Source organism: Leuresthes tenuis, unplaced genomic scaffold (assembly GCF_036924035.1).
Source record: "Leuresthes tenuis unplaced genomic scaffold, fLeuTen1.0.hap1 SCAF_19, whole genome shotgun sequence".
Taxonomy (NCBI): domain Eukaryota; kingdom Metazoa; phylum Chordata; class Actinopteri; order Atheriniformes; family Atherinopsidae; genus Leuresthes; species Leuresthes tenuis.
Genome location: NW_027325373.1, coordinates 11782499 through 11807805, shown reverse-complemented (window position 1 = coordinate 11807805; position 25307 = coordinate 11782499). Strand labels below are relative to the sequence as shown.

Genomic DNA, 25307 nt, shown 5'->3' with positions numbered 1-25307 from the left:
CTTCACTGGAAATTCAAAGTTACATATCAAGATTGACTTGCACTGCCATAATTCTGAAATAACTAAATACATCAACACCTACCTTTCATTATGAGCAGATTCAACAGCCCCATTCAGATTTTCAGCATGCGCATGGAAATGAAATATACAGTGAGACAGTAAGAGGCTGCCAAGATTATTTGGTGCAGTAAAACATTTCACGCACTATTGAGTTTCACTGTGTCAGCCGCGGCTGTTATACATTATTTTCCCCCTGAAAGACTGAAGTTTAAGTTGCTTACAAGAAGCAAGACTGGGGTTAATCAAAGTGACACATTACGAGTTAGCGTTTTTAATCAAATTCATTAGACGTATAACTGAGGAAATTGGTCAGCCATATTTGCAGAATACAGTTTTTTTGTTGTCTGTGAAAGACAGTGAGGATGTCTTTCTGTCTGACACAACTTCAGAAACACCACAGTTCATGTGGAATTATATCACTTTTGCCCTACTCAACAGGAAGGGTGGATGTTTAAATGTTTTAATTGTTGGAAAAGGGGGGGGGGCATGTAGAAGGAAATTTGAATAAGACATTAAACAATGATGCATCCAAACAGCACAAAAAGACATATTGTTTTGATGTGATAAACTAAAGGTCTGACACTTCTGCTGTCCAGCATTAGACTGATGACACATCTACTGTACGATCCCTTCTTTCATTACAGGATTTGATGGACAGGATTTTACTTTGGAAGTACATCACCCTGTGCCTGGAAAACCACAATTAACGTTACCGCTTAAGGAAGAAAACAAAACAGTTCGACACCAGCCCCAAAAAGGAGCACCAAATCAAACACTTGTACACTGGGCAGTGAGGAGACATGGCTTTCTGGTGGTATGTCATGAATTGAAAAAGGCTTTGTCGTCCCAGAGGTATGTATTTTTGCGGTATGAAGTAATGCTGCCATCACAAAGTCCCTCAGGGACTCAGCACCACCTGCTGTAGCTCGTCACCTGGTTGGTTGTATGAGACACAAATCAAGAGCGTTGCCCTTCACACAATCTCACGATAATGCCTGAAGGGGAAATAAGCGCTTTTAAGAAAAGGAGCCACAGAAGGCTGTGGGGAGGGGGAGAGGAGAATCTAAAGTACACATGAAAGTGATACGGACATGCTGTACACCTCGAAAGTACATGTTGGTTTAATGAAGTTATTCAAGCTCTGTAGAAAATAAAAGCAGATAATCTCCTATAAAATCATCTTTTCACAAATGTAGGTGTGTCCCTGTAAATGGCAACAAAAATATGTTTATCTTCAGTCAAACTCAGTAAAAGACTAATCAAAAGGGAAAGTGAATAAAGAGATCAAAAAGGTGAGTATTATTTGACTGCAAAAAAACAGGTCACTTCATTAGTCTGATAAGCAAAAAAAAAAAAAGTGGGTATACTGCAAGTAAGTTAAAAACATGGGACATGGAACTGCTAAGCAAAGGTATGGGCAGACCTGCAAAGACCAAAAGCAGATTTGATCACATGCTGTAACTGTGAGTAAAATCAATAAGGAAGCAAAGATACAAAGGGACACACCAGTGATCAACAAGAATTACCAGATAAAGGTCCATTCAGGATCAAGGATGAGGATGAGTAAAGAGGAAGAGTGACACAGTGGAATTTGAAAGAGTCCAATATTGATCTGATGACAGAAGGTTTGTGACGCGAAAACAAGAGACAAATGTAAAGAGGTGCAAACGTATGTAAACAACATGCAAATGTAAAGAGGTGCAAACATGACAGTTTCATGCGGTTTGTCTTCAATTATGCTGTTGAGTTTGTATGTATATTAAAGAAAAAGCCCTTAAGTAAGAGAGATGGATCTTACAGAGAGATAAGGGACCAAAGCATAAGGTTTTGAATCCCCCTGCCAGACCTATACTCTGAATCTAGAGCAGCCATACTATCGAAAAGGAAAATCAGTTTGTTGATGCCATAGAGTGGCTGACCTGAAGCTTTGCTGGTTGAAACCTGAAGAATACTCCAATTTATTACAGAAACTGGCTGACGTCCAATCACTGTCAAGCAGCTCTGCTAGTTAAGGTGACGGCATAGGTACAACAACTCTGTCATTTTGGTATTTAATGAAGCCTCTAATAGTTGTTCAAGAACTCTTTTTTTAACCTCTGTATATACCGTTTCTATCCTCTTTGCTCATAGTGTTGGTATTATATATGTTGGTAACAGCTGGTATTATATTTCTTTTAACAAATGCCATCTGCTTTTGGGTCCCACATCAAGAATGTCATACATTTCGATGTATTTTCGGAGGCCGCTGTACCTCAACTATTTTGAATCCACCAGACAAAACTAACATAACCAAAGTAAACGGCACACACTCGCAAATACAGAATAACCGAGTCTATATTAAGACAGCAATCAATCGAAGACAGCTGTCTCCCTCCTCAAGGTGACCCGGTGTTGAGGTGAGTCGGGAAGGTTTAAACAAGTAGACAAGCCGACACATGGCCATCAATCAAATCAACTACTTTTCCAATTACAGCGTTATTAGAGAAACTTCTTTGTATGAGCAGTTAATCAACAGTGATTTGAGAACATGTTAAAGATAAAGCTTTTCTATTTTCAGTGCAACACAATGCAGCTGAACAGTCTGGCAACAAGGGCGTTGATGTCCTAACCTCAGAATAAGGAACTCAATGACATCTTTCACAGGGCTGCAAGCTCTGTTTACCCTTTCATTTGAGTCTTGACCTCTGAACTGCCAATGCTGACAAACTCCTAATTTTCAAAAGCCCTAAAGTGCATGTTCCCATTGTGCAAGCCCTGGGGAATACACAGCATTTCCCCCCCAGCCCCCCAGTATTAGGTTGCACAGTCAGCTGAGACATCTCAGTAAAGGCAAATACTTGTTGGTAAAAGACAAATTGCTGAGATTTGGATCACATAGACTCAAGTCATATATCAATAGCATTTCCTAATATGGAGAAAATAAACACTGGGCTCATCTCATGTCCCTGCTTGTTTTGCAATCCCCAATGATATCATGCATAGACATGAGCAGACACACCTCTGAGTGTTCTCAAACAGATGAAAACAGTTGAGTTATTCATGCGACTTAATCAGCAACTCTCACATCAACACATCTGTAAGCTGGTTACAGCATTCCCCACTTGGGCCTCGTCTATCATATTGGCACATCGGCTGGTATTTTAGCATTTTCTCACCAACAGCTACCGGCTCTGGCACTCAAATGTTCCTTTAGTAGTTGTTATTTTGACTTGCCTGATCCAAACAGTGGGCCGACTAACCAGATAGTCAGATAGGAAATGGAACACATTGAGAGGGAACAAGTGGGATTTTATCTGTTTTCTCTGACTTGTCCTCGCAGAGTGTGAATGTGTGTCCTAGTAAGTTTTAATCAAAGTAGAAAAACAAACCCGCCATATACCAGTTTGGACAATAGCTACATTTATGCCAGTCCATTAGACTTCCCAATGAAGAAAAACATTTGCCTAAAAATCAAAACTGCCCTACTGGTAGAAAAGCTCTCTTTATTAGGAATCAGACGTGGGTCACCTGCACCGAATGCAACTGCCGGTCACCCTCCTGACCTCCACCGCATGTGTCAAACAACAGCTGCGTCAAATCATGTTTCCTCCTTTTTGATATCGAAAAGAAAGAATGTCTCAAAATTTCAAGTGAGCACAGCGTGGATGATTTGCCGATTAAAGCTCGAGTTTCAGACGTCACGCTCATTTCACAGTGCTTCAGGAGGAGACACTGTTGCCTGGTGACACTACTGAAACACATGTTGACTCACAGAGGGACGTGCATTTTTACCACCTACTCATCAGAGAGCTGAAGGCAAAAGGAATGGGAATCTCATTTAATAGATCGGTTAATACCAATAGCAAAGTATATGTCATTGACAAAAAACACAATTTGTGTTACGATAAACCATTTAAGACCTAAGAAAAAACTTTTTTGAAGGTAAAATGTAACCTTTAGAGGGACATTTTGTTCCTTCTTTATTGGACACGTCAAAGTACACAGTTCTATGTTTGATTTACAGCAACAGTAACCTCTGTGCTCGTTGGCAGATCCCTTCTCTTAAAATGTATCATTGGCATTGACTTTAATAACTTATTGAAGACTGTAGAAGTTTAGACGGATATAGTCTAAGTAATAAATAAATAACACGACTTCTTTCGCTGATACCATAACACTGAGCTTGTGGTGACTGGCTGTAATTATCCTCTTCACCCATGTGCTCTTTTTGGTGGATGGTGCAGTACCGCAGTGAAGCTCAGTGGGTGTGCCATAAAACACATGTCAGACATTAATGAAAGATTTTCAAACAAACTTTAAACCTACTTCAACAAGAAAGTCAAAACACGCATAACTCCTTCAACGGGAGAGTAACAGCTGATGTGTTCTTGGAAAATGAAAAGAAAGCAACTCATTTCGAAGCATTCAACAGGTTCTTAATTGCAACTTTGTAACGGGAACATGAAGTCATACAATAGTGACGACCAAGAAAGCGTTCACCTTTCATCTGATTCCTGATGCTAAAGGTTTGATCGAATGTGTATCGCACGGGACTCACCTTGCCTTGAGAAGCCGGATTTTATATTGAGAGAGCGGAGCGCAACTTCTACCCGTCGGACCTCAGTTTCGAAGAAGTGTACTGAGCGGAACTGAAACTTCCGCATATAAGCCAGCCCACCTCACCGCGGGTAGGAGGGTTTAAGCGCTCTGTGTGGGGTAGTTCATTTGGGACAGCATAAAAGCAGGCATGGGCCTGCATAAGGGTGGGGCAGTTCAGGTGAATTGAGCTTCTTTAAACGCTTGGAACGCCGACCAAAAGAAATAAGATTCATTCTCCTCCTGAGAAATATGTTGACATAAAGAGCTGAGTCAAAATTGGTTGTTCTCAGGAGGGTTTAGCTGCAATTAATAGTGTTCCCTGCTGCATTCCTAACTGCTATTCAAGTTTACTAATTGGTAGTATTTTAGTTTGTAAAAAGATAACTTTTTACAAACATTCAGCTTGAACTGGAATAACTCCTTGAACCACACAATACAGGTGATTTTTATTTTTCTAACACCAAAATCTGTGACCTGTTACAGCCTGTGACCCAGCAAGCTGAGAGTTTAATGTGTTTTTATCATAATTTGTCTCCAACCTTCTTAATCACAGGCATTACCAAATTGCCATCCCACTGTGTTTATATACAGTTGCCACTGTCGATAGCTGGGACCTTTTAACATTTTGATATTTTTCCCAAAAGTCACAAGTATTGATTGGTATCATATGGAAAAACCTTTAGTGTACACATGTGTACAGCACCAACAATTCAGTTAATGATATTTGGTTGACAGTTGACCATCGGTTTAAAGTGCAGGTGAAAATGACAGCTCAAATCAAACGAAATGACACAAAACACCAATAACCCCTTGTACATGCTGTAGTACCGGGATAGCTGCTGGTGTCTAAACAAAGACTTGGGAGTTTTGTATGAGAAGCTGAAATTTCCCAAATTTCATGAGAAAATATAAAAAGTTTGTAATAACAGGAAAAAAAAGGCTAATACAAACACAATGACTCAGCACTTTGATTTCAGCTATATCCTACACCAAATACACTCCCCTGCTAATGCTCTGTGCCACTGTTGTAACTGCGGAGTGTATGTCAGTATGAATGCAACGTCCCATGACTTATATTTCCTTGAACTTCTGAGAACAACATATGCGTGACATGCTTCGACTGAAACGCACCTGCATGATTTGCCCTGATGTCTTTTTTGAAAACTAATGAATATCACTTTCACCTTTACGATATGGGACTTGGAATAGTTTCAATGCTACTTTGAAATCAAGAAGTGAAAAATATTCGGATTGGCTTTTTTTAATTTTCTTTTGAGTCCAAAAAGAGTGTATGAGGGAACTGATTTTGTATGATCTCATGACAGTGATATTTATTTATCTGACAGGACATAAGCTTCCTTGTTGCATTAGAGAGCAATTAAGTAATGTTTTCCACGAAATGCCCCAGTGTACAGGTCAGACCAGTCACATGCCTCCCACTCTACTGTTCTCTATATCAGCAGATAGTAGTTTCTCATTAGGTTAGATAACGTGTTACAAAAAATAACAAAGCATTATTTATCCCTTGAGGATACATTATTACAGTAACAGCGAGTTACAGATATAGTCTTTGTGATTTAAGGATTTAAAAAATCTTATCTTTTCATTTGTGTTGCTATTACATGTTAATTCTTTTGTAATTTTAAATACTGCTCCATGATTTAGGTGTTATGTAGATGCAATGTATTAATTTCTCACTGTATGGTTTCCAAAATGTGGCAATGATGTAGTATATCGGTGCTCAGGCAGATTTCGGTGGCATAGTGTTGGTATGCCCTCTAGTGGTCAGAAGCGAGGTGGCAGCTTCACAGTCTATGCAAACTGTGTAATAGCACTGCTTTTTATGGCCGGGGGTGCAGGGACAGGCATGAAATCATCATAAAATTGAACCCAAGGCCAGGCAAACAACTGACGCTAAAATAGTTTCTTGTTTTCCAAAAGTGAAGCAGGCAATTATAAATTTGGCAGCAGCTGGGCAGATGCTCATAAATTTTCGCCAATTTATGATGCGTTGCAACATTTAAATTTTTTCCACAGTTACATCTACTTAAATTAATTAAATGCATTGACTTATGTTCTACACGAAAATACCTGACCTGTTTTATGGATTGCCTTCAAATGCTTGCATCCGGTTATCTTTGCATTCTGCTGCACAGTTCAGCTGGGCACTCTTTCAGCTACATCTGTGCCAAGTCAATATATGGCTGCAAGCTGACCAAAAGCCCAGCAGCCCCACCCCGTGCACAGCTATCGAACCACTCAAGTGTGCAAGTTCTCCATGTGCGTTGCATACCTTTAACTCATTTACAACTGGATAGGCATACTGCTAGAGAAATCCTGCAGTTATAGCTGATATGAGATTTTTTTTTTTTGTCGATTTGAAGTCAGAGGAAGATACATATTGTGATACATTACCCCATGGTGACTGAGTCACACATTGAATGGATCACACATATTGATTTAATTCTGGTCATCCTAGTGGCTCAGCTGATTAAAGTGTCCTGTTTTTTACAGTAAACCCAGTGCTGACTGTCATTTCTTTCTCTTAAAAGAGAAAGTGTTCAAAAAAGAATTACAGGCAAAAGGATTGATCTACCTTTTGACTGCACCTCATAAGTAACCATTCCAGTGTATGATATTTGTTCTTCTGGCCTTTAAGAGGCAATAGCTCTGAAAAGTATATTGATAGTAAAGGGAATATAATGTGTTTTAAAACATTGTGCATAGACTCCATAAAGTGATTATATTTAATTATGATGTTCTAGAATTCAGTCCAATATTTTTAGAAATGGAGACATGTTCATTTTGTTTTGGGATTTAGAATAAAGCAAATGCAAATTTCAATGATTATCCAGAAAAGAAAGATATTTGAATATTTATGAGAACCATATGAAAACTTTATTCACGCAACAAATACACACGGGAATAAGGAAAATATGCCAAATTTCAGCGACTGCTGCTGTGCCAGTTGTGTTCCTGAGAACATTTAAACACTGAAAGCTAGAATTGATAGTTCTGATATCAGTGTGTATCATAATAGAAGATAATATATAATACTGTAAAAGCCTTGTACTGTAAATATAAATGTAAAGCATAATTTCCATACTACGGTGAAGAAAGGTCCTTGTTTGTACAAAAATATTTTGACCTGATGAAAGTCGAAGTTGGATGAAATGCTCTGGTCTAGGTATTCAAATGCTACATTTTGGGTTCTGTTCCACATAATTGCTGCTGTGACTGATGTTATATTGCTGTGCATTATGTCTGCAAATTACAAAACATGACAAACATTGTTACAATCACTCAAAATCCTTATAAACATAAAGTACACATGCTTTATAAAAAGGACTTTTGTATGAAATACAGCTGAGACCATGTTCAGTGTTGCTCATTTAAAGGAGCAAGCCTGATAGCTAGATTTAGTTATAAAATAAACTAATAAAGTAAGTCTCAACACAAAAGGAAAAACTCTCCGAATAGATGTAATCTTTGGTCTGTTTACAGCACGTTAATAAATCTGTCAGCGTTTGATAAATTGTTCTCATTATACAGTTAACTCTTGGCTTGAGTAAATGTTTTTAAACTACGCTTTTCCAAATGTCCTCTGAAGTTGAGGTTGTTCATATCATTATCAATTATCAATTTGATGATTATTAACTATGTAAATGACTTCACAAAGAACAAAGTTTTTTAATTAAACAACGTGGCTAAACAACGCTCCTGACGAAGATAAAGTTGGCATCCTTGGGGGAAAAAAACCCGACTTAATTACACTGCTGTGTTTCAGCAATAACTACAGTACCAGACAAAAGACTGAACACACCCGACTGAACCGGGTAGAGGTGTCCACACTCTTGATTTATGTTGAACATAGATGAACAAATTCAACGTTAAGCCTCCTGGTGTTGGGAAGAAAAATCTTTGCGGCCTCAATTACTTGAGAAGAACAGTCCACGGGCTGTAAACTGAGCATCAGCTTCTCTCCCTGGATGCTGTATGTACCATATTTTTCCTCACAATAGCCATGGTACAGTGTTTGAGTTGGGTCTGACCATGGCATGGCTATTGTCCAAAGAGTCTGTCTTGATATGGACCTGTGACTTCTCATCTTATTCTTTTTCTGAACTTGCCGTGTCTTGGTTTCTTCATGTTCAAACTCTTCCTCGTCTTCCTACTTCTTCTGTTTATTCCAGCTTTCTGAATTCTCCTCCCTCAGGCCAAGGGCACTATTCTGTTGACAAACTGAGGCAACATATCGTGGTCACATCTGCTCTGGTATGGCAGTCTTAAACAGAATTCACTTTAATACAAATGCAGTAAACGTTACATGGAGTGTTTTTAGGCACCAGGGAATGTAATTAATTAGAATGACAAGCACCTACCTTACCTGTTCCTGGCTTTGACTTCCCTTTTCCTTGGTCTGTTTACTCAATGCTTTTCTTTTTCCCTTAGAGCTCCAAGGGAATAACTGGACGTACGACTGGGACTCTGATCTATAGGATCAAGCTCCACGTCACTCCAAACCTGCTGCAAGGAATAGGCACATGAATATATGTACGACTGTATTCTTTCAAAAATTCACTTGCCTGGATACATTCTAACTATGGATGCACAGATATATCTGCCTAACATTAGTCCTGTCCAATATTGAGCTTGTTGACTGCAATTGGCTTTTCTGCATATAGGATAACATCAGCTGATGGCAGTGGCTGATATTTATCACACATATTCTCATTGTATTGCATTGACTTTGACCTAGACATCCAATATTTTGATTTGGAAGGTTGTAATAAAGTTTTTTTGTAAATACATTTGTGTTTTATACAACCTATTTCATTGTTTCTTTTGCATTAGAGGGAAAATAAGTGGCAAAGATAATTGGTTTTAGCTATAGACAAAATTATTATCTTTAACTTCTTTAGCCATGATTTCCCAATTGGTGCATCATAATAACAATATTACAAGTCAGACAGCTCTTAGCAACTGTTTTTGTTATTTCTATTATTGTATCCGAGACACATCTAACATCCCAGATCTGAGCATTCAAAGAATATTTATTCCATGTCTAAACCTCTATCATTGCTGTATAGTTCTCCCATCTGAATTACAAAGTTGCAGTTTAATATTACAGAAAAATCTTAGTCTAAATGGAAATTATGCACTATTTGACATCTGATTTATGTCACCAGTGCTTTGATTCTTTATCTGTGTTTGTTTCCACTCTTCAAAGAATAGTGCATCAATCATACTCACTGTTTCTGATGTAGACATAGAGGAAACCCTGTGAAACCGGGTTTTTGAGACTAATGACTGTCTGCTCAGCATTAAGTCCCTGATAGACGACTTGCTGTGTGACACTGATATGCAGTCCCTCTTTGGGGCATCAGCCAGGAAGTGTAGACAGGGGACCTTTTCTGCAAGGGTGTCCCTGTTGATATATCATTATCATTTAGCAAAATGTTTATGTTCCTTTACAAACTCATGGTAACGATTAATTGAATGGCTGCATGCACCTGTATTTGGAATGAATGATAGCGTAGATAAAAGGGTTGTAGATGGCTGATGCCTTTGCAATAACAGCAGGGACAGCTTTGGAATAGGGATTGAGGATGCTTCCATATCTGAAATGCATAAAGTTTTGACAAATTTAAAGTAGAAGCGCACAGTACAGTACCTATGACAGCATTATACTTGTGATATAGCTTAGCATATCATCATGCTATTGGCAATGATATTCCATAAGAGGTGAAATATGGTTCATGGTTAATGATTAAAGTAAATTACATAATGCAAGCCTACCATGCTGTATATTCAGACTTAATAATGGCAGTCTATTAAAAAGATTAGTTGATCATAAAAAGTGCAGATTAACATGCCGTATGTTTACCCAGCCCAGGCGATGAGGGTGACACATGCATAGGGCGACCAGGAAAGCACAAACACTATGATGACCACAAAGGCAATCTTTGCCAGCTTCCATTCAGTCTTGATGGACTGCTGTTGAATCAGGGTTGAGTGTCTCACCTGAGACCCCAACTGTTCAACATCTCTGTTTGGATAGAGAGAAAGAAAAGGGCATTTTGCAGAAGTGACATTTGCCTTTAGAGGTAAATTTTCTTTAAAATAAAGTAATCCATATGTCTTAATCACATGACAACCAGTGAGACAGAATCAGCCGACATAACAGACAGGCCAGGTGTACAACAAACATGGTAAAATGGATTTTTTGCAAGCAGTACTGATTAACACTCCATCCACTGTGCGATCGTCCATCACAGATGCCACTGAGCCCAGAGAGGTTTTTTGACACTGTAAAGTCTTGGCATTTGTGAATGCAACTCTGTATTGTAGTGCATGACAAAGGTTTCCGTGATGTTTCTTGATATAGTGCCATCTGACCCCAAATCCGACCCCAATCGTTCTTTGAAGAGCATTGTTTTTTTATTCCATTTCTATACTTTTCTTACCCAGCTGTCCGCAAATTATCAATGCTTTACCTATGTTGAACTCTTTTGATAATTAAGACCAGGAATTCCATAACTAAATGTTGAATCAGTGCTAATTTGGTTTTCTTATCATTGGTCACTGGTTGATGGGTGAGTTTGGGTGAATTAATCAGCTAAAAAGGTAGCACATCAACAGCTACTGAAGGATTGGAAAAATTTCAAATTTACTTTGTGATAAAGAGAAGAAATTAAAGGAGATTTGGGCAATGAGGGTGCCACTGCATGGTGAAACTTTAAGTACCAAATTGCACTGCACTTACATTTAACTGCCTTAATTTCATCGTCATAATGATTATCATTTAATTGTCTTTTTTTGCTCTCTTCAGGTTAACATATGAATAACAACATTCTGCATATTCAACAAACTCTATGTATTTACCTGCTTGTATGGCGAATTGCCAGGAACATGCATAAATAGCAGTAGGATATAATCCCCAGAGGGATGAAGAACACGAAGCAGCACAGCATCAATGTGTAACTTTTATTGGCTGGAGTAGATGTCACGTAGTCCCATGTACATGAGGTCATCAGCCCCTCTGGTATATATGAACCTTAAGAAAATAAAATGAAAAATGTCTAAATGGTTTAAAAGTATGACAGACACAAAGCTTGTTTAAAAAGAGTAAGGGCTGAGAGATTTAGTCACTTACTCCAACCCAAAAGTGGCGCAAGGCTCCAGGCAAGTGAATACAACCAGACCAGGGCAATGATAAGGCAAGTTCGTCTCGCAGAAGTCCACGCTATGGACTGCAGAGGCTTGGTGATGACTATGTAGCGGTCTATAGAGATGGCCAGAAGGTTTATCATTGAGGCAATTCCAAATAAAGCCCCACAGAAGGCGTAAATTTTACAGCCTGTGGGGGATAAATGAAGAACGCACTATATTAATCATGTTATTACGACAGAAAGGTTGACAAGTGTCTGACTGAGGTTAAATGTTTGGATATTTTTTCTGTTAAAAAATCCACACATCAACATAATCAGTCACTACATATCACACCTCTTCATATTTATCCAAACTACACAATACTTAAACAATATGTAATAAAATGAGCATCTGAAGGACAAAACCTTTCGTAGGATGCATACAATATGAATAAAAGCAAGAAAAAAAAATGACCTGTTTCTCCAAAAATCCACCCCTTATAAAGGGAGTTAACAAAGAAGATGGGCGACTGTGTAATTGCCATGAGGAAGTCGCTCACTGCCAGGTTCATGATGAAGAAGTTGGGAGGTGTGCGAAGTTTCTTATTGCTGAAACACATTATTGTAAGAAGTCAAAACCGGTGAGCTTAGAGATCCCACACAACAAAATATTTGTGACGCTGTTATTGAAAATGAATTTCCAAAAGAGATGAACATGCAAAGCAGACAGCTGAAGGTTGGCTGTCCAAACATAGTAAAACCCCCATGTGGTTGCTTCATGGCTTGTCATGAGTAGACGTGAAATAATACATTGACAGTTTGACTTTCAGAGAATTATACAACTGGCAATGCAATATGCATCCATTAATTCTCAAAAGCATATCCCATGAAAAGCCAATTTTAGTTTGAAAAAATACTGTTATTCTAATGCCATTATTAATGCTGATAAATCATAGTCAGACCAAAGATTAATTTGAAATAAGAGATTGCAACAAGAACCACAAGTGTAATAAATTAAGACAGTAATACCGTCCTATACTGGTAGCATGAAATGCTAGCACAACTGTAATACCAGTGGATTTTTTTAAAGAGATTTACTTTGTCTCATTGTGGCAGCCAAAATATGTTGGTCTACATATTTTTAAAAAATCAGTATCAGCAAAGAGATTGATTTTATGCCACAATTGTATTTGTAGTTAATGATCACCCAAAGCTGGATATTCATTTCATAATGTCAAAAGTTAATAATAAATAGGCACTAGCCAAGTCTGTGAAGGAAAATAGTTTTATTGCATTGTTTTTCAAGCTTGGTTCCAAAAACCAGTTCCTTGTATCTTTTCTCTGATTCCCCATAAGTCAGTTCTATGCAGCAACTTTGCTCCTCTCCATTTACTGGAAAATAATCTTATTAAGACATGCAGCCAAAACAGATGCACAGAACAATGTTTAGTCAAATGAAATCAGCTTAAAGATCATCAACAATCAGTTAACAAGAAAACTTATTTCTGTGACAGTAATGGTCAAAAGTGGGGATACACTTATTCACAATGAATGGGTAGGTGTGTCCAAACGTACAATATATTGTGATATTCCTAAGACTTTGCTATTTATTCAGAGGCATTTTATGAAACTTGAAATGTGTACATCAACATGAAAGAACCAGAGCTAGTGGTCCATGTGGGACAACACCAGATGTTGGCATTTTCATTTCTGAAGACATGAATATGCCCAGAAGGCCATGCTGTGACACATAGAAATGGTGTTTCTCCAGTTACTTCTGCTAGCATATGATGGTTTACAGCACATGCACTTCAGATGGCCTTTTAAATCCACTGTATAAATCACAATTTAAACCTTGTCATGCACTGAAATTAAATCCCAAATATAACCTGTGAACGTGGTGATTTTCTCGATTAATGATACGCGAACAAAACCTGATTTAAAATAAGACATTTCCATGAACAGGCTTCAGAATTTTCAGAATCTGTTAAGTATGTATGTGATCCATGGCAGTGAGCATTTTATATACAGGTTTATTACGTAAAGCTCATTTACTATGACACAAAAGCTATAGGGATTATAGAGACTCAGGTGTAGGGTGACTATTTGCTTCAACTGATCTAACATGTTCCCTGGCTCGCAAAGCTGCATTTTAGACCAGTGTTTATATTGTGCCATGACTTATTTTTAACTTTGATAGTCACATCAGCTCTGTTATTGTCTGTGCCTTCTGGGAATTGTTCTCTTGTTTTGCTCACTTACTGTAAATAATATCAGTAAGGGTAAAGACAGTACAGGCTGATGAGTTAGACTGGGTTTCTGTGTACTAAACAAAGTGTGATCTGAGTAGAGATTGAGTGATGCATCATTTGAGATGATTGCATTAGAGGATGCCCTAATGCACAAAAACATGTCAGGTTTAGGATTTTGGCTCTTCACTGCATTGAGTTGTGCACTATATACCCAGGTGTAGCCATAATGTACTCATATAGTATGTACAATCCTGTACACAATTTTTTAAATGTCATGCTGTTGTAATGTGTGCCAAATGTAATTTAGCTTTTTCTTGCTGAAAAAAAGCAAGGTCTCCCCCCTAAAAGATGAGTGGATGGCAGCATCTGGTGCTCCAGATCTGTATTTGTTGTTTAACATCGATGGTGCCCTCATACATGTGCAAGTTCAAGACGCATTTATGCCATATCATCACAGGGACTGGAGTTTTGAGTGTGCTGATGACAACTTCTTCCCTTTTACTTTGAGATAATGGTGTCTATGGTTTCCAAAAATGATTTCACATTTGATCTTTTCTTCATGGTAGATCTTTCATTTGTTGGTACAATAACAGAATACTCTAAGTTCACTGACAATTGATTTCAGAAGTGTTTCTGCACTTGCAGTGATTTCCTCTATAAAATTAGGTCTATTTTTAATCCAGAGCTGCCTGAGGGTCACTCAGTGTTGGTCCTCTGTTTGTACCTTTTTGTAAAGAATTTCTTTTCTATGGATTTTCCTAAATATTTTATGGTGTAATGTACTGTAGATGAAATCCTTGTACCCTCAACAGTGTCACTTTGAGAAATTATTTCTTAAATTAATTTTTTTGCAAAACCCTTTTGCCCTCTTAGTATTTCACAGAGTGCTGCATCCCTTATAATGATGGTAATCATTAAGATATTAAGATTATTTTTATTGATTTTTGACACTCTTATCTAAACTAGTCTCTGTAATTCAAAACAAAACATAAAGATACACTATGTGAATATATAAAGTGATTCAACAGTTATAAAACATTCTAACCAGGATTAAATTTCTAAATAGTCCGCAGTGAGCTTGTCATTATTAAATTAGGACAGAAACATAGTGAGCACAACCACTCAAGCATACTGTACTTAACTGTCAATATACTCTCAAAACTACTTTGCATGACCTCAAACACACTCATTGTTCTCTGTTAGCTTATTTTGTACACGTATAGCTTCATCAGTTTATATGAACTGAAACCATTGTTTGAGCTAGTATGACTGCTTGAAGTCATCTACTGCTGTAGCTTCAGCTAATATGGTGATAAAAGTACACAGATTTAGGGTATAGGGTATTTGTAGTGTTATTACAGAGCTTACCGGATCAAGGTTGGGTGGACTATTGGCATTATTTATTGTCTCCCTTCAGTTGAAACTATTAGTCAAAAGCTTTACAAAAATCGGTTATGTGTGTCAGGTCAGCCCTCACTGTGCTAAAACTTAGCATTATATAGTTCATTGGCTATTATTAGTTGACTACAAAATATGTATCAATGCTTTAAAGTCCTTCTCTACCATTTGGAAGGCCACATTTGTAAGGAATGATGCTGTGTTTTATCAAAAATGTGATTAAGTAAGCCTGAATGACCCATCTTTCCCCCTTAGTTTAGTTGTGCAATACTAAAATTTAGACTATTATAACATTACTGATACATTTACCAATGACATCTCAACCATTGGCTTAAAAAACTGCCTTCTTTCTTATTCTTACTGCCATTTCCCCTGAACTGAAAAGGGTTAATTCAATTAATTGTTTTGGATTTTTTTAATTTTCAGAGAATAACAGACAGTCAAAGGCTAGGTAAAGATGCATGTTGAAGATCCATCCTGACAATTCACTGGATGAGGATTTACAGAAAATTTACTTTTGCCGTGAGGAATCCCTTGTGGACAAGGTAGAGGGGAGAATTCATTCGAAGTAAGTATTGTTTTGCTCTTATTGTGAAGATGGTAAACAGTCAAAAACAGAACATCTCTGGTGGAAGATGTGTTTTGTTTCAGATTTTATAAGTCCTAATGTCTTACCAAAAGATGTAAAACTATGACAGAAGAGGACTTTGTTTATTTGGAGACATCATTGTGTCCCCTGAAAAACACCACAGGCTGGGAGCAGCTTTGCAAATTTGACCCAAAAGGAGCTGGGTTTGCCACTAAATTTATTATAAATTCTGACTCTGCATGGTTCAAACTTTATAAAGGAGACACCAAGAGCGGGAATGACAGTCACCCTTTATTTTCATCATTTTGATGTGATGTGTTTTTATGTGTTTTTTCCCCCCTAAAATCCAAATGAGTTCATATTTGATTTCCAACAACCAAATCATTATCAGTAATAATAACAGATAGGTGTGCAGCTTTTCAGAAAATCAGTAAGACCGAACCTGGACATATTGTGCACAAAGCACCCGAGGATGGATATGTTACACATCAGTGACCGAACAAAAAGGTTTTGTACGAAACATTCTATTCAACATGTCTAAAGATATGAGATATAGGAATATAACAAGATGAAGTTATACCATAAATAGCACTTAATCTGATTTTGTTAAAGGGGAAAATAACATCCTTGTTTTTCTCAATTCAGGCCTATTGTCATGAAGAGTTAACATAAAAAAAAGCCTTAGGAGAAAGTATGTTCCCATCCCTATTTATGGGGAGCAACAGCAACAGAGGATTTTTGAAACTCCTGCATGACTCCCTTTCGATGAAGTGAAAACAATGAAAAGGCTGTTCACTTGAATAAAATGTTATTATTTGGAGTTTCTCAGTCAGTAATCAAACCTTTCGAATGAAGACTAAGTTGAACGATTATTTTGATCAGCGTTGGATGGAATATGACATGGAGAAATGTCAGGTTAATTACTCAGCAGCATTTAAAAGTCTAGGAATTCACAACTGGCTTAATCATACAGCTCTGAATTAACACTGACAGACAAACACATTCTTCAACAGCATTTTCATAAGGAGAGTTGCTTACCAGTAAAAAGCATACATAACCAAGGCGTTCCCAGTAACCCCAACTGTTCCGATCACCAAAACAAAGAAGGCGACAATGTAGTGAGCATGGTCCGGGACATCCACATGCCGATAGAATCCGTGTTCCTTATCCATATCTGTGATTGTAACCACATAAATGTTGGCATCAGTGGCTTTGTGTTCGTGTACAGCAATAATTTTCACGTAAACTTTCCTCACTGCCCAACTGACCCACTAAACAATATGTAATATGCAAGATCAACTAGGAAAATATATAAAAATGCACAAAGAAATACAACATGTAGCATGTACCTGCAACATAGTTACTATTCCCTAATATCAACATCTTATTTAGCTGAGTTACTTCACATAAAGTCATGTGAGCGAATTTCTCTTGTCGAGACACTTTGGAAATGGGCCAGTTCAGTATGCACATTCCAGGCATTTCTACTATTTCACCCCAGGAAGTCAGGGGACATCCCCTCACTTTACCCCAGCTGATGTGTTGGAAGATAATGGCAACTTTGTTTAGTTCTCATGACACTGATGTGTCAACCCGCTAACCTAAACTTGGCACGAAACACAGAATATTCATATCTTTCCCATCCTCTCTGTATCACGTTCAACTGCTTTTGTAATAAGTGGACAGTTTACACACATAACTACTTGTGGCATTCCCCTAAAACAGCACCTTGTTCGTTTTGGATAACGATACTGCCTGCTTGCTACAAAGACATTTCTTAGTAAAACAACTGAGATGAAGAAAACATACGTGTTGCGCTGAATGTCGATTTTAGGTGGTGGTCCTAGATTTTGTGCCTATGCTTGTACAATTTTCAATAGAGACCAGTTCTATAGTATAAAAAGTAAATCTGGTGCCCTGAGTGGTCCCTATATGATGAATCTCATTAACAACTCTTCTTTGACATTTCCTTTAGGCAAGCTTGAGTTTCACACCCCGTCAGCCACCCTCATTTCATTCAGCTTGTCAGTTAGAGCCAATCAGTCATCTGCCATCAAAACCTTATTTACTTTATTTCTATGTCAGGTGCATCATGTCTTTTGAGACTTTTATCTCTTGTCTAAGATTTCCTGGGGTGTTTTCCAACCTCTACCTGTGCTTCGGAGACAGGTCATGCTCTTAGCACAATAGCTCCTTTACAGAGTGTTGGATTGGGATTTATATGAGACTCAACCTTCTTGTCATCTTAAAAATGAAAACAGAACCCGCACCACCTTCAAGAACATTCCCAATGGTGCATTCTTTTGGACTCAAATACCCTGAAAAAGTGTCATGACAGATTAAGAGTAAGTGTGGAGTCTTCTGTGGGTTTTTTTTTTTGGTAATCAAATACAAGTATTATAGCTTATGTAATCGGAGAAATTATGAGAGTCAGAGGATTTTAATATCAATTATTAACGCTTGCAGACTGTACAATCGGGTGGCTAAGAATTAATCACGATAAGGGTTGAAGAGCAGTGAAGCTGCCATCGCCATTCTAGTCTGAGAGGAGATCCTCACTCAATATTATTGAGCTGGTATGTTTTGAGAAATGGCTAAGGTTGAATTGGCAGAACAGCCAGCAACTCCTTCTGTCTACTTTTTAAACAGTAGTAGTTACGATAGGGCAACATTTAGTAGTGGATGCAGCAGTAGAATTTTAAGATGTTACAAATAACTATTTATCCCCAAGCTGCAAGTGAAGGAATGTTTGATCATAAAAACTGGTGGAAGGGCTGTTCCACTGCTCTACTGTGGCAGTGATGACAGGAGAATGTCTTTGTTTTATGAATGTGATGGAATTAAAAGGGCACATAAAATTCTAACTATATTTATCCTGTGTAAACACTCTTCCTGTCTGCTACTCATCAGAATTACTGAAAGGAGTTAGGTGCTGCACTGTTCTCTCTGCCACATAAAATCCTGAAAAGCTTGAAAAACATGCCACGTATCACGTTAAAAATCTAAAAGAACATGTTTTGATCCACATTGTCTTTAAATTATAAATGTATCATATCCAGTACCTCTTATGTAGCAGAATTCCATGCTCAAAGCACAGTGAGGGCAGTGTACATGGACCCGCAGAGTGTCAGGTCCACACTGTGACTTCTTGCTGTGCTCAGTGAAGGCTTGTGTGTCAGAGTAACTCTCAATCACCTCTAACTTCCTCACAAATCAAATCCATGATCTATTTAATAGGACACACTAAAGATGAAAGGCACTCCCATGTCAGTCAGACACATTAGATGCGCTCATATTCATTCAGAAATTAAATGCTCGTGGAAAGCAAATAGATTAATGGGAGTGAATACGCTTTAACAGAGGTCTCATTCAAATTATTGGGATCTGTCTATCTGTTCAGAGGATATTAAAATACATTCAAACTTTTTAAAGGCATTTTGTGAAATCATAGATCAACATATCTTTTGGTAAACACAGTGAAGAGATGCCCTTGACCAATTTAGTGGAGAGCATGAATAACAATTTAAGTGTTTTTAGACTTTTTCATTTTCATCATGTATGTGTTTTGAATAAATTTTGCAACTAGGGTTTATTATCATTAAAGGCACAGTAGAAATATGATCCAGTACTGATGATGGAAGGGTAGAACATCTAGGGATCAACACTATAGTCCATTGATTCTTATTTACAGTGATATTTATATATATTGGTACAAACAGGGTAGGATCTGTTGAAGATCTGAAATATTTCCTAAAATTTACAGACGCTTTAAGGATCGAATATCCTTTCACTCTAGTTATTGGGGTGTTTTTTTAAATTATCATTCTGAATGTATTACACTAAAAAATACAATGATTTTCATAATTACATACAGAAGCAAAAGACAAACAAGGCTCTCTTTAGATCAAAGCTGCATTTCCCTTTGAATAAGTTATAATATCAACAGTTTTACTGTACCTTATCCAGAAATTGAGCCCTTTTCCCTTGTCTCGACAACTCTTTGTTGTTGATTTGTGGAAGAGAACACCAGAACAGCATGTAATAGTAAAATATCCAGCAGGTAAACGTGATGACTGCTTCTCTAATCACTAAACTATAAAGATGAAGCTTCACACACAGCAGCAATTGTAAGCTGATGCTGCTATCAGTGCTTAACAGTAGATGAGAATACACAGAACGAGACTGAAAGCAAGCAGCAGCACAATAACCCATCCCCCTGATGGTTACCCATCACGCACATTGCTCTTATGGCACATTGCAATCGATCAAGCCAGTGTGTAGTGTGTGTGAATGAGGCTACTCATTTGTTACTGTTTTTGTGGAGCAGCAGGTAACAACTGTGAAATTAAAGCTCTTGTACAATTTTTACATGTTTTTTTCCTCATTGGAAATTTTTTTTTTGTTGCAATCAAATTAAGTACCTGCAGCTTGCAGCTAATCAAAGCAAACTGTGCGAACTGTGTGATCTCCAAATTAGTTTTTCATCCTCATTGATTTCTTATCTAATACCCATTGCCAGTGGCACAGCTTAATTCGACCACCAGATGTTTACATGGGTGGTGTGAAAGTGACACAGACCAGTTAGCACAGGATCCCACTGGGTGCTTTGAGAATTGCAGAAAAAAGTCATGTGGTTCTGAAAGGCACCAAACCTTTTTACAAAGTATCGTACTTGTTCACTGCTCATCCTTGTGTGGGGAGATTTCTGAGAAATGCACTGAGATAAAAGCCTCCCAATGTTTATCAACTCATGCGCAACTGATCAAGCTGCTGTAGCACCTCCTCTTGCTCTTAATATATCCCTTTTCTACACTGAATCTTTATAGTGAAGATTCAGTGTAGATGCTGTCTAGCAGTGGGGGGATACGCTTTTACACCTCTGGGTCACAGCACGTCCAGTGGAAACAGACATGGAAATTACCTGTGATGTTACCTTCACTAAAATAAATCCTAGCAATACAAGGAAGGGGATGTTAGTAATTTGTTGCGTTATTGTTGATTGCTCTTTCTATTTTTTGTTGTTTTTTTATCTTGCTCAGTCACTTGCTGAGTCAAAGGATACAGTTGTGATTACCAGCTGATTCACTTGGAGGCTATTCGGCATCATGGGTACAAGGCGTAACTGTTTTCTGCATGTGGCTCAGACAAAGAGAGCTTTCATTCATTTTGGTATATCTTGTAGAAACCTGACATTTTTCCAAAATAAACAATGCACAGGAGGTCAGTTCACTGGGATGAATATTCAGTTTAATGCAATTTCAGTGAAACAGCTCAACAAAACAAGCATGACCTTATTAATGCTCTCGTCACTGTTCAATCTCTTTTGGCACCCTCAAAGAGGTGTAAATTGGCCATTTTAAGGAGTCAGTAAAGCAACACTGATTGATCAGAGATCAACAGAGATGTTGTTGTTGGAAAGACATACATGAGAAACACTGCGTGTGTGAGCTGAGATGGACATTCTATATTACACATTAAACTGAGTTGTTTTAGTCCTTCTAAAGTAGTGGAAGAGAGACACGTTTGTTTGCTTCTTTAGCCTGAGGGGACCCCGACCGCAACAGCCAATTACTGTCAAAATGGTCTGTCACCTCTGTCCCTTCATTCAAAGTGTGAAAAGGACAAAAACATCCTGCAAGATACATTCAAGAAAATAGCTTGTACTTGGGAATTAATCTGCCTGAGGTTTTATTGGCAAACAGTCATCTACAGAATACGATTAAAGAGGAGTTTGACTGAAGGAAATGTCACTGTATTGCAGCTCTAAACACAGTCAGGCATAAAAGCACTGATAGATAGACATAGAGCCCTGTCAGGGGAGGTTTTTAACCTATGATGTTTTTGCTTTCTCACTTTCTTTAGGGAATAAATGACATTTCCTGTTTTATTTTAAGGTTATTAATCAGACCAACCAAGCAGTGCCTGAGGAAGCTCAGACCTTCCAGGCAATGGGTCTATACTTTATCAGAATTGGTCTGTTTCTCTGGTGTAGTAGGGCAAACAAGGGTGAGCCTAAATCGGTTAACTTGATTTCCAAATAGAGTGTTGTTGCTGTCACATTGTTACTTTTGACTATGGGAGGTGTGGCCTAAGGTTTTTTTTTTTTTTAATGTAATGTGCATGTTAACACCTGTCTTGGGTGATGTTTTGCCCCAGAAATTGTTAAAGCAATATGGTTGCTATTTTCAGAACATTACATTTCAAGGCACAGATTATGTTAATTTAAGCACGCTGTCGTGACTTCAACCTATTTGGTTGATGTTGGCACACTAACTTCAATTACCAGTGGCCAGTTCCTGGAAAATGGGATGAAGTTGATTTCAGTCTGTTCTGGGGCCTGGAGGGTTACACGGCTTTATGATTTAATTGCCGATTGATTATTCTCTGCTGCTGCATCAACACTCAGACACTCCTCTTGATGCTTGACAGCCTCATCGATCAACGTGCACACAGATGAGATAGGAATAGGGTGTATAAAGCACATTTGACATTCACTGGCTTCAGAAGTGACAGGTAGATACCTATTTGTTTATTAGAATCTTTTAATGATTTATTCCTTACAATCAGGGTTGGCTTGGTAATACAATTTTATTTTTAGGCTGACTTCTATGATAGCTGGTCGTTCTTCTTTCATCATGGCTATGTCTGCAAGGATTACCAGAAGTTTAGTTTTAAATGATCAGAGTTGCCCACAAGAGGGCAGAAATGGATTATTTAACAGAACTATCAGAGGAACAGTGCAGAAGCATCTGTCTTTGAATCTGTCTTTGAAACTTAAATCAATCAGATGAACGCATGTAGCTACCTTTTTTCTTTTTTCTTGTGGTCAGAAATGATTGGTTTGAAGCTTGGCAATATGGTCGCTCTCATAATTGTGATAGTAATCTTGCAAATGTCAAAAGAATCCAAAAGCTTTTCAAAGTATAGAAGAGTAAGAAGCCCTTCTTTTTATGCCCTCTTGATGTTTAAGCAGACAGAGTTCAAAGCGTTTCCGTCTGAAGCTTCCTAAAGTTCTCTTGTTGGTTAAAAACCAAGAAGATGATAAAAATTCAATTAAACATCACAAAACTGTTTTGTGATTTGCTCTTTCAAAGTAACTCGGGACTACTTTGCATGCATAAACCTCCACAATAATTAATGCCACTGCAAATGTAGGATTAGCTTTTTCCAGTCATATACGTTACTTTCAGATACATCCCCTCATATCTGAGTCTTGGACTACAGGCGTGAGCAGCCAGACCCTCCATTATACAGTGTTGATCCACTACATAGTACATTTCCCCAGTTTGTTATCTCTTATTCTGACAGATCTTTTCCTTCTGCAGCAAGTCAGTTTCCAGTGTTCTTTGCCATGTTTTCTTACCTGGTTTCAACTCATGACCAGGTGCTCTTGTGTTCTTGTGTGAGTTTTTAGGTGTGGCAACAGTCAACACTGGCAGCATTTATTCATTTACTGCCTGTGTTTGTCAATCTTCATTGTTCTGATTGGTTAAGATTCAGTTGTTATGTGGTTAGACAAATGTTTCATCTAATGACCTGCTGGTACTTTTTGAGATATTCTAACCTTTTCCAAATGGCTTCTACAGAAGCCTTCCCAGATGGTTTTATGTGACCAACCATCTGCTGGATTGAGCAGGCGGCTCATGTATGGAGGCTATTTGCTTCCATCCCAGGTACGATTCCAGCCTGTGGCCCTTTGCTGCATGTCTTCCCTTCTCTCTTGCTCTCTGTACCCCATTTCCTGTCGACCTACTTTAAATGAATACATTTCAATTTAGTAATTCATCATTTGACAAGCGGTAGACGAATGACTCAGCTTCTTAGAACATGGTTTATTTTGGGTTCCTTTATTCTTTTTTTTTCACATTACTTAAGCATCTCAGCAGCAGTGAGCCAGATGAGAGTTAGAGGTTAACTCTGAATCCGGGGCCGTCATTTAGTAAAAATTATCTAATGGCACAGAGGATCAACCACTCATTTATATTAAGAGCTTCTGCAGACTTGTCTATAAGGATTACTACAGATTTAGTCAAGCTAGTGGCACATCAACTCAGTGGAGAGAGAGATTATCAATAAAACTCACCTCAGTGACACAGTGAACTCTGCCCCTGGCAGAGTTTTACTGAGATATTGGTGAACTATAGCTGTAGGGTTTTATTATTGAGTGACATTTACATTGAATATATGACTTGTGAGAAAACCCTACTTCCTATATCAATGATTAAATTATGCGACTTCATTCTGCACTGACTGATAGCAAACTATTTTACTATTTTATATTTTCTTATATACAATACTATATCATAGATAATAACCTTACTGTGTGACTATGAAAGCAATTATATGTTTTGTGGGCAGGAGATTTAGAGAGCCAGAGGTCAGGTCAAGATTATTTTCCAGAGTGATGAGCTAGGTAGAAGACTCATCATCATCAACCCCAGAGGATACATGTGCCAAAACTGTGAGGTGATGATGGCACATCAGACTTTTCTCATGTGATGAATCAGGACACTGAACACAAACCTTCTTTCATCTCACACATCTGCAGGTCATGCATTGTTCCTTCATGATTTATGAGCTGACACACCTAACTGCCTCCTCTCTGTGATGTGTTTGCTCCACATCTTCTTTCTGCAATCAGAGTTGCTCAAACCAGGAAGCTTCAACAGTCAGGAGCTCATCACACAACCTCTATCTGGGAGTGTTATGAGTGTTAAACGATCTTTAACATATGAACCCACAACCCGCAGTGATTTGTGCTAATCCCTCTGCTGATGTCAGTTCAAGAGCAGTGATGATTCTTTTACTGAAACTGAAACATGTCTGTCCTTACTTATTGTCGATAGAAGTTGATATGAATGTTGTATGCGAGTTTATTGAGCTTTTTTTTGCCATTGGAAGGATTAGAGAAGAAAATGAAAACTCTGTGTGACAGAGGGAGAGGTTATTAATTGGATTTTATGATTGTTTAACTGCTACATTTCCTCACTTATATTGGTCATAAACTAATTTAAAAAGTTTCGGTAAAACACACTGTCCTTTGATATGTGCTGATATCCACCAGAGGGCGACATGTTTAGTTTTCGTCCCTGTACATGAAAAATTAAGCCCTCGTGTTCAGTTGTGCACCCCCAGTAACATAGGAGAACTTTAACTTGTAGTTGGTTCGATGGTAAACACTGTTTCCTATTTATATACTATTTTTTCAAATGTACTGGTACAGCTTTTTTGTTTCAACTGTGCACATTTTGTTTTGTCTCTCTTTTTCTTTTAAAATGG

General features: G+C 38.0%; 2 protein-coding genes across 4 annotated transcripts in view; both read right to left on the bottom strand.

The window, feature by feature from the left end:
• pdlim5b (PDZ and LIM domain 5b) overlaps window positions 1-4710 on the bottom strand; it is a 34874-nt gene extending 30164 nt beyond the window's left edge. For all 3 annotated transcript variants that reach the window (XM_072372696.1, XM_072372697.1, XM_072372698.1), the window contains exon 1: window positions 4598-4710. The gene's annotated coding sequence lies outside the window, so the exon portion shown is untranslated. The remainder of the gene's footprint in view (window positions 1-4597) is intronic.
• A 4043-nt stretch (window positions 4711-8753) lies between these two features.
• opn4xa (opsin 4xa) lies at window positions 8754-21489 on the bottom strand. Its single transcript, XM_072371806.1, has 10 exons — window positions 21480-21489; window positions 17067-17208; window positions 12265-12398; window positions 11795-11998; window positions 11524-11695; window positions 10526-10687; window positions 10152-10259; window positions 9892-10066; window positions 9026-9165; window positions 8754-8880 (listed from the first exon to the last, which is right to left on the bottom strand). Exons 1-9 carry the CDS (start codon window positions 21487-21489, stop codon window positions 9067-9069), a joined length of 1206 nt encoding a protein of 401 aa, XP_072227907.1. The 3' UTR covers window positions 8754-8880; window positions 9026-9066.
• Window positions 21490-25307: the final 3818 nt, after the last annotated feature.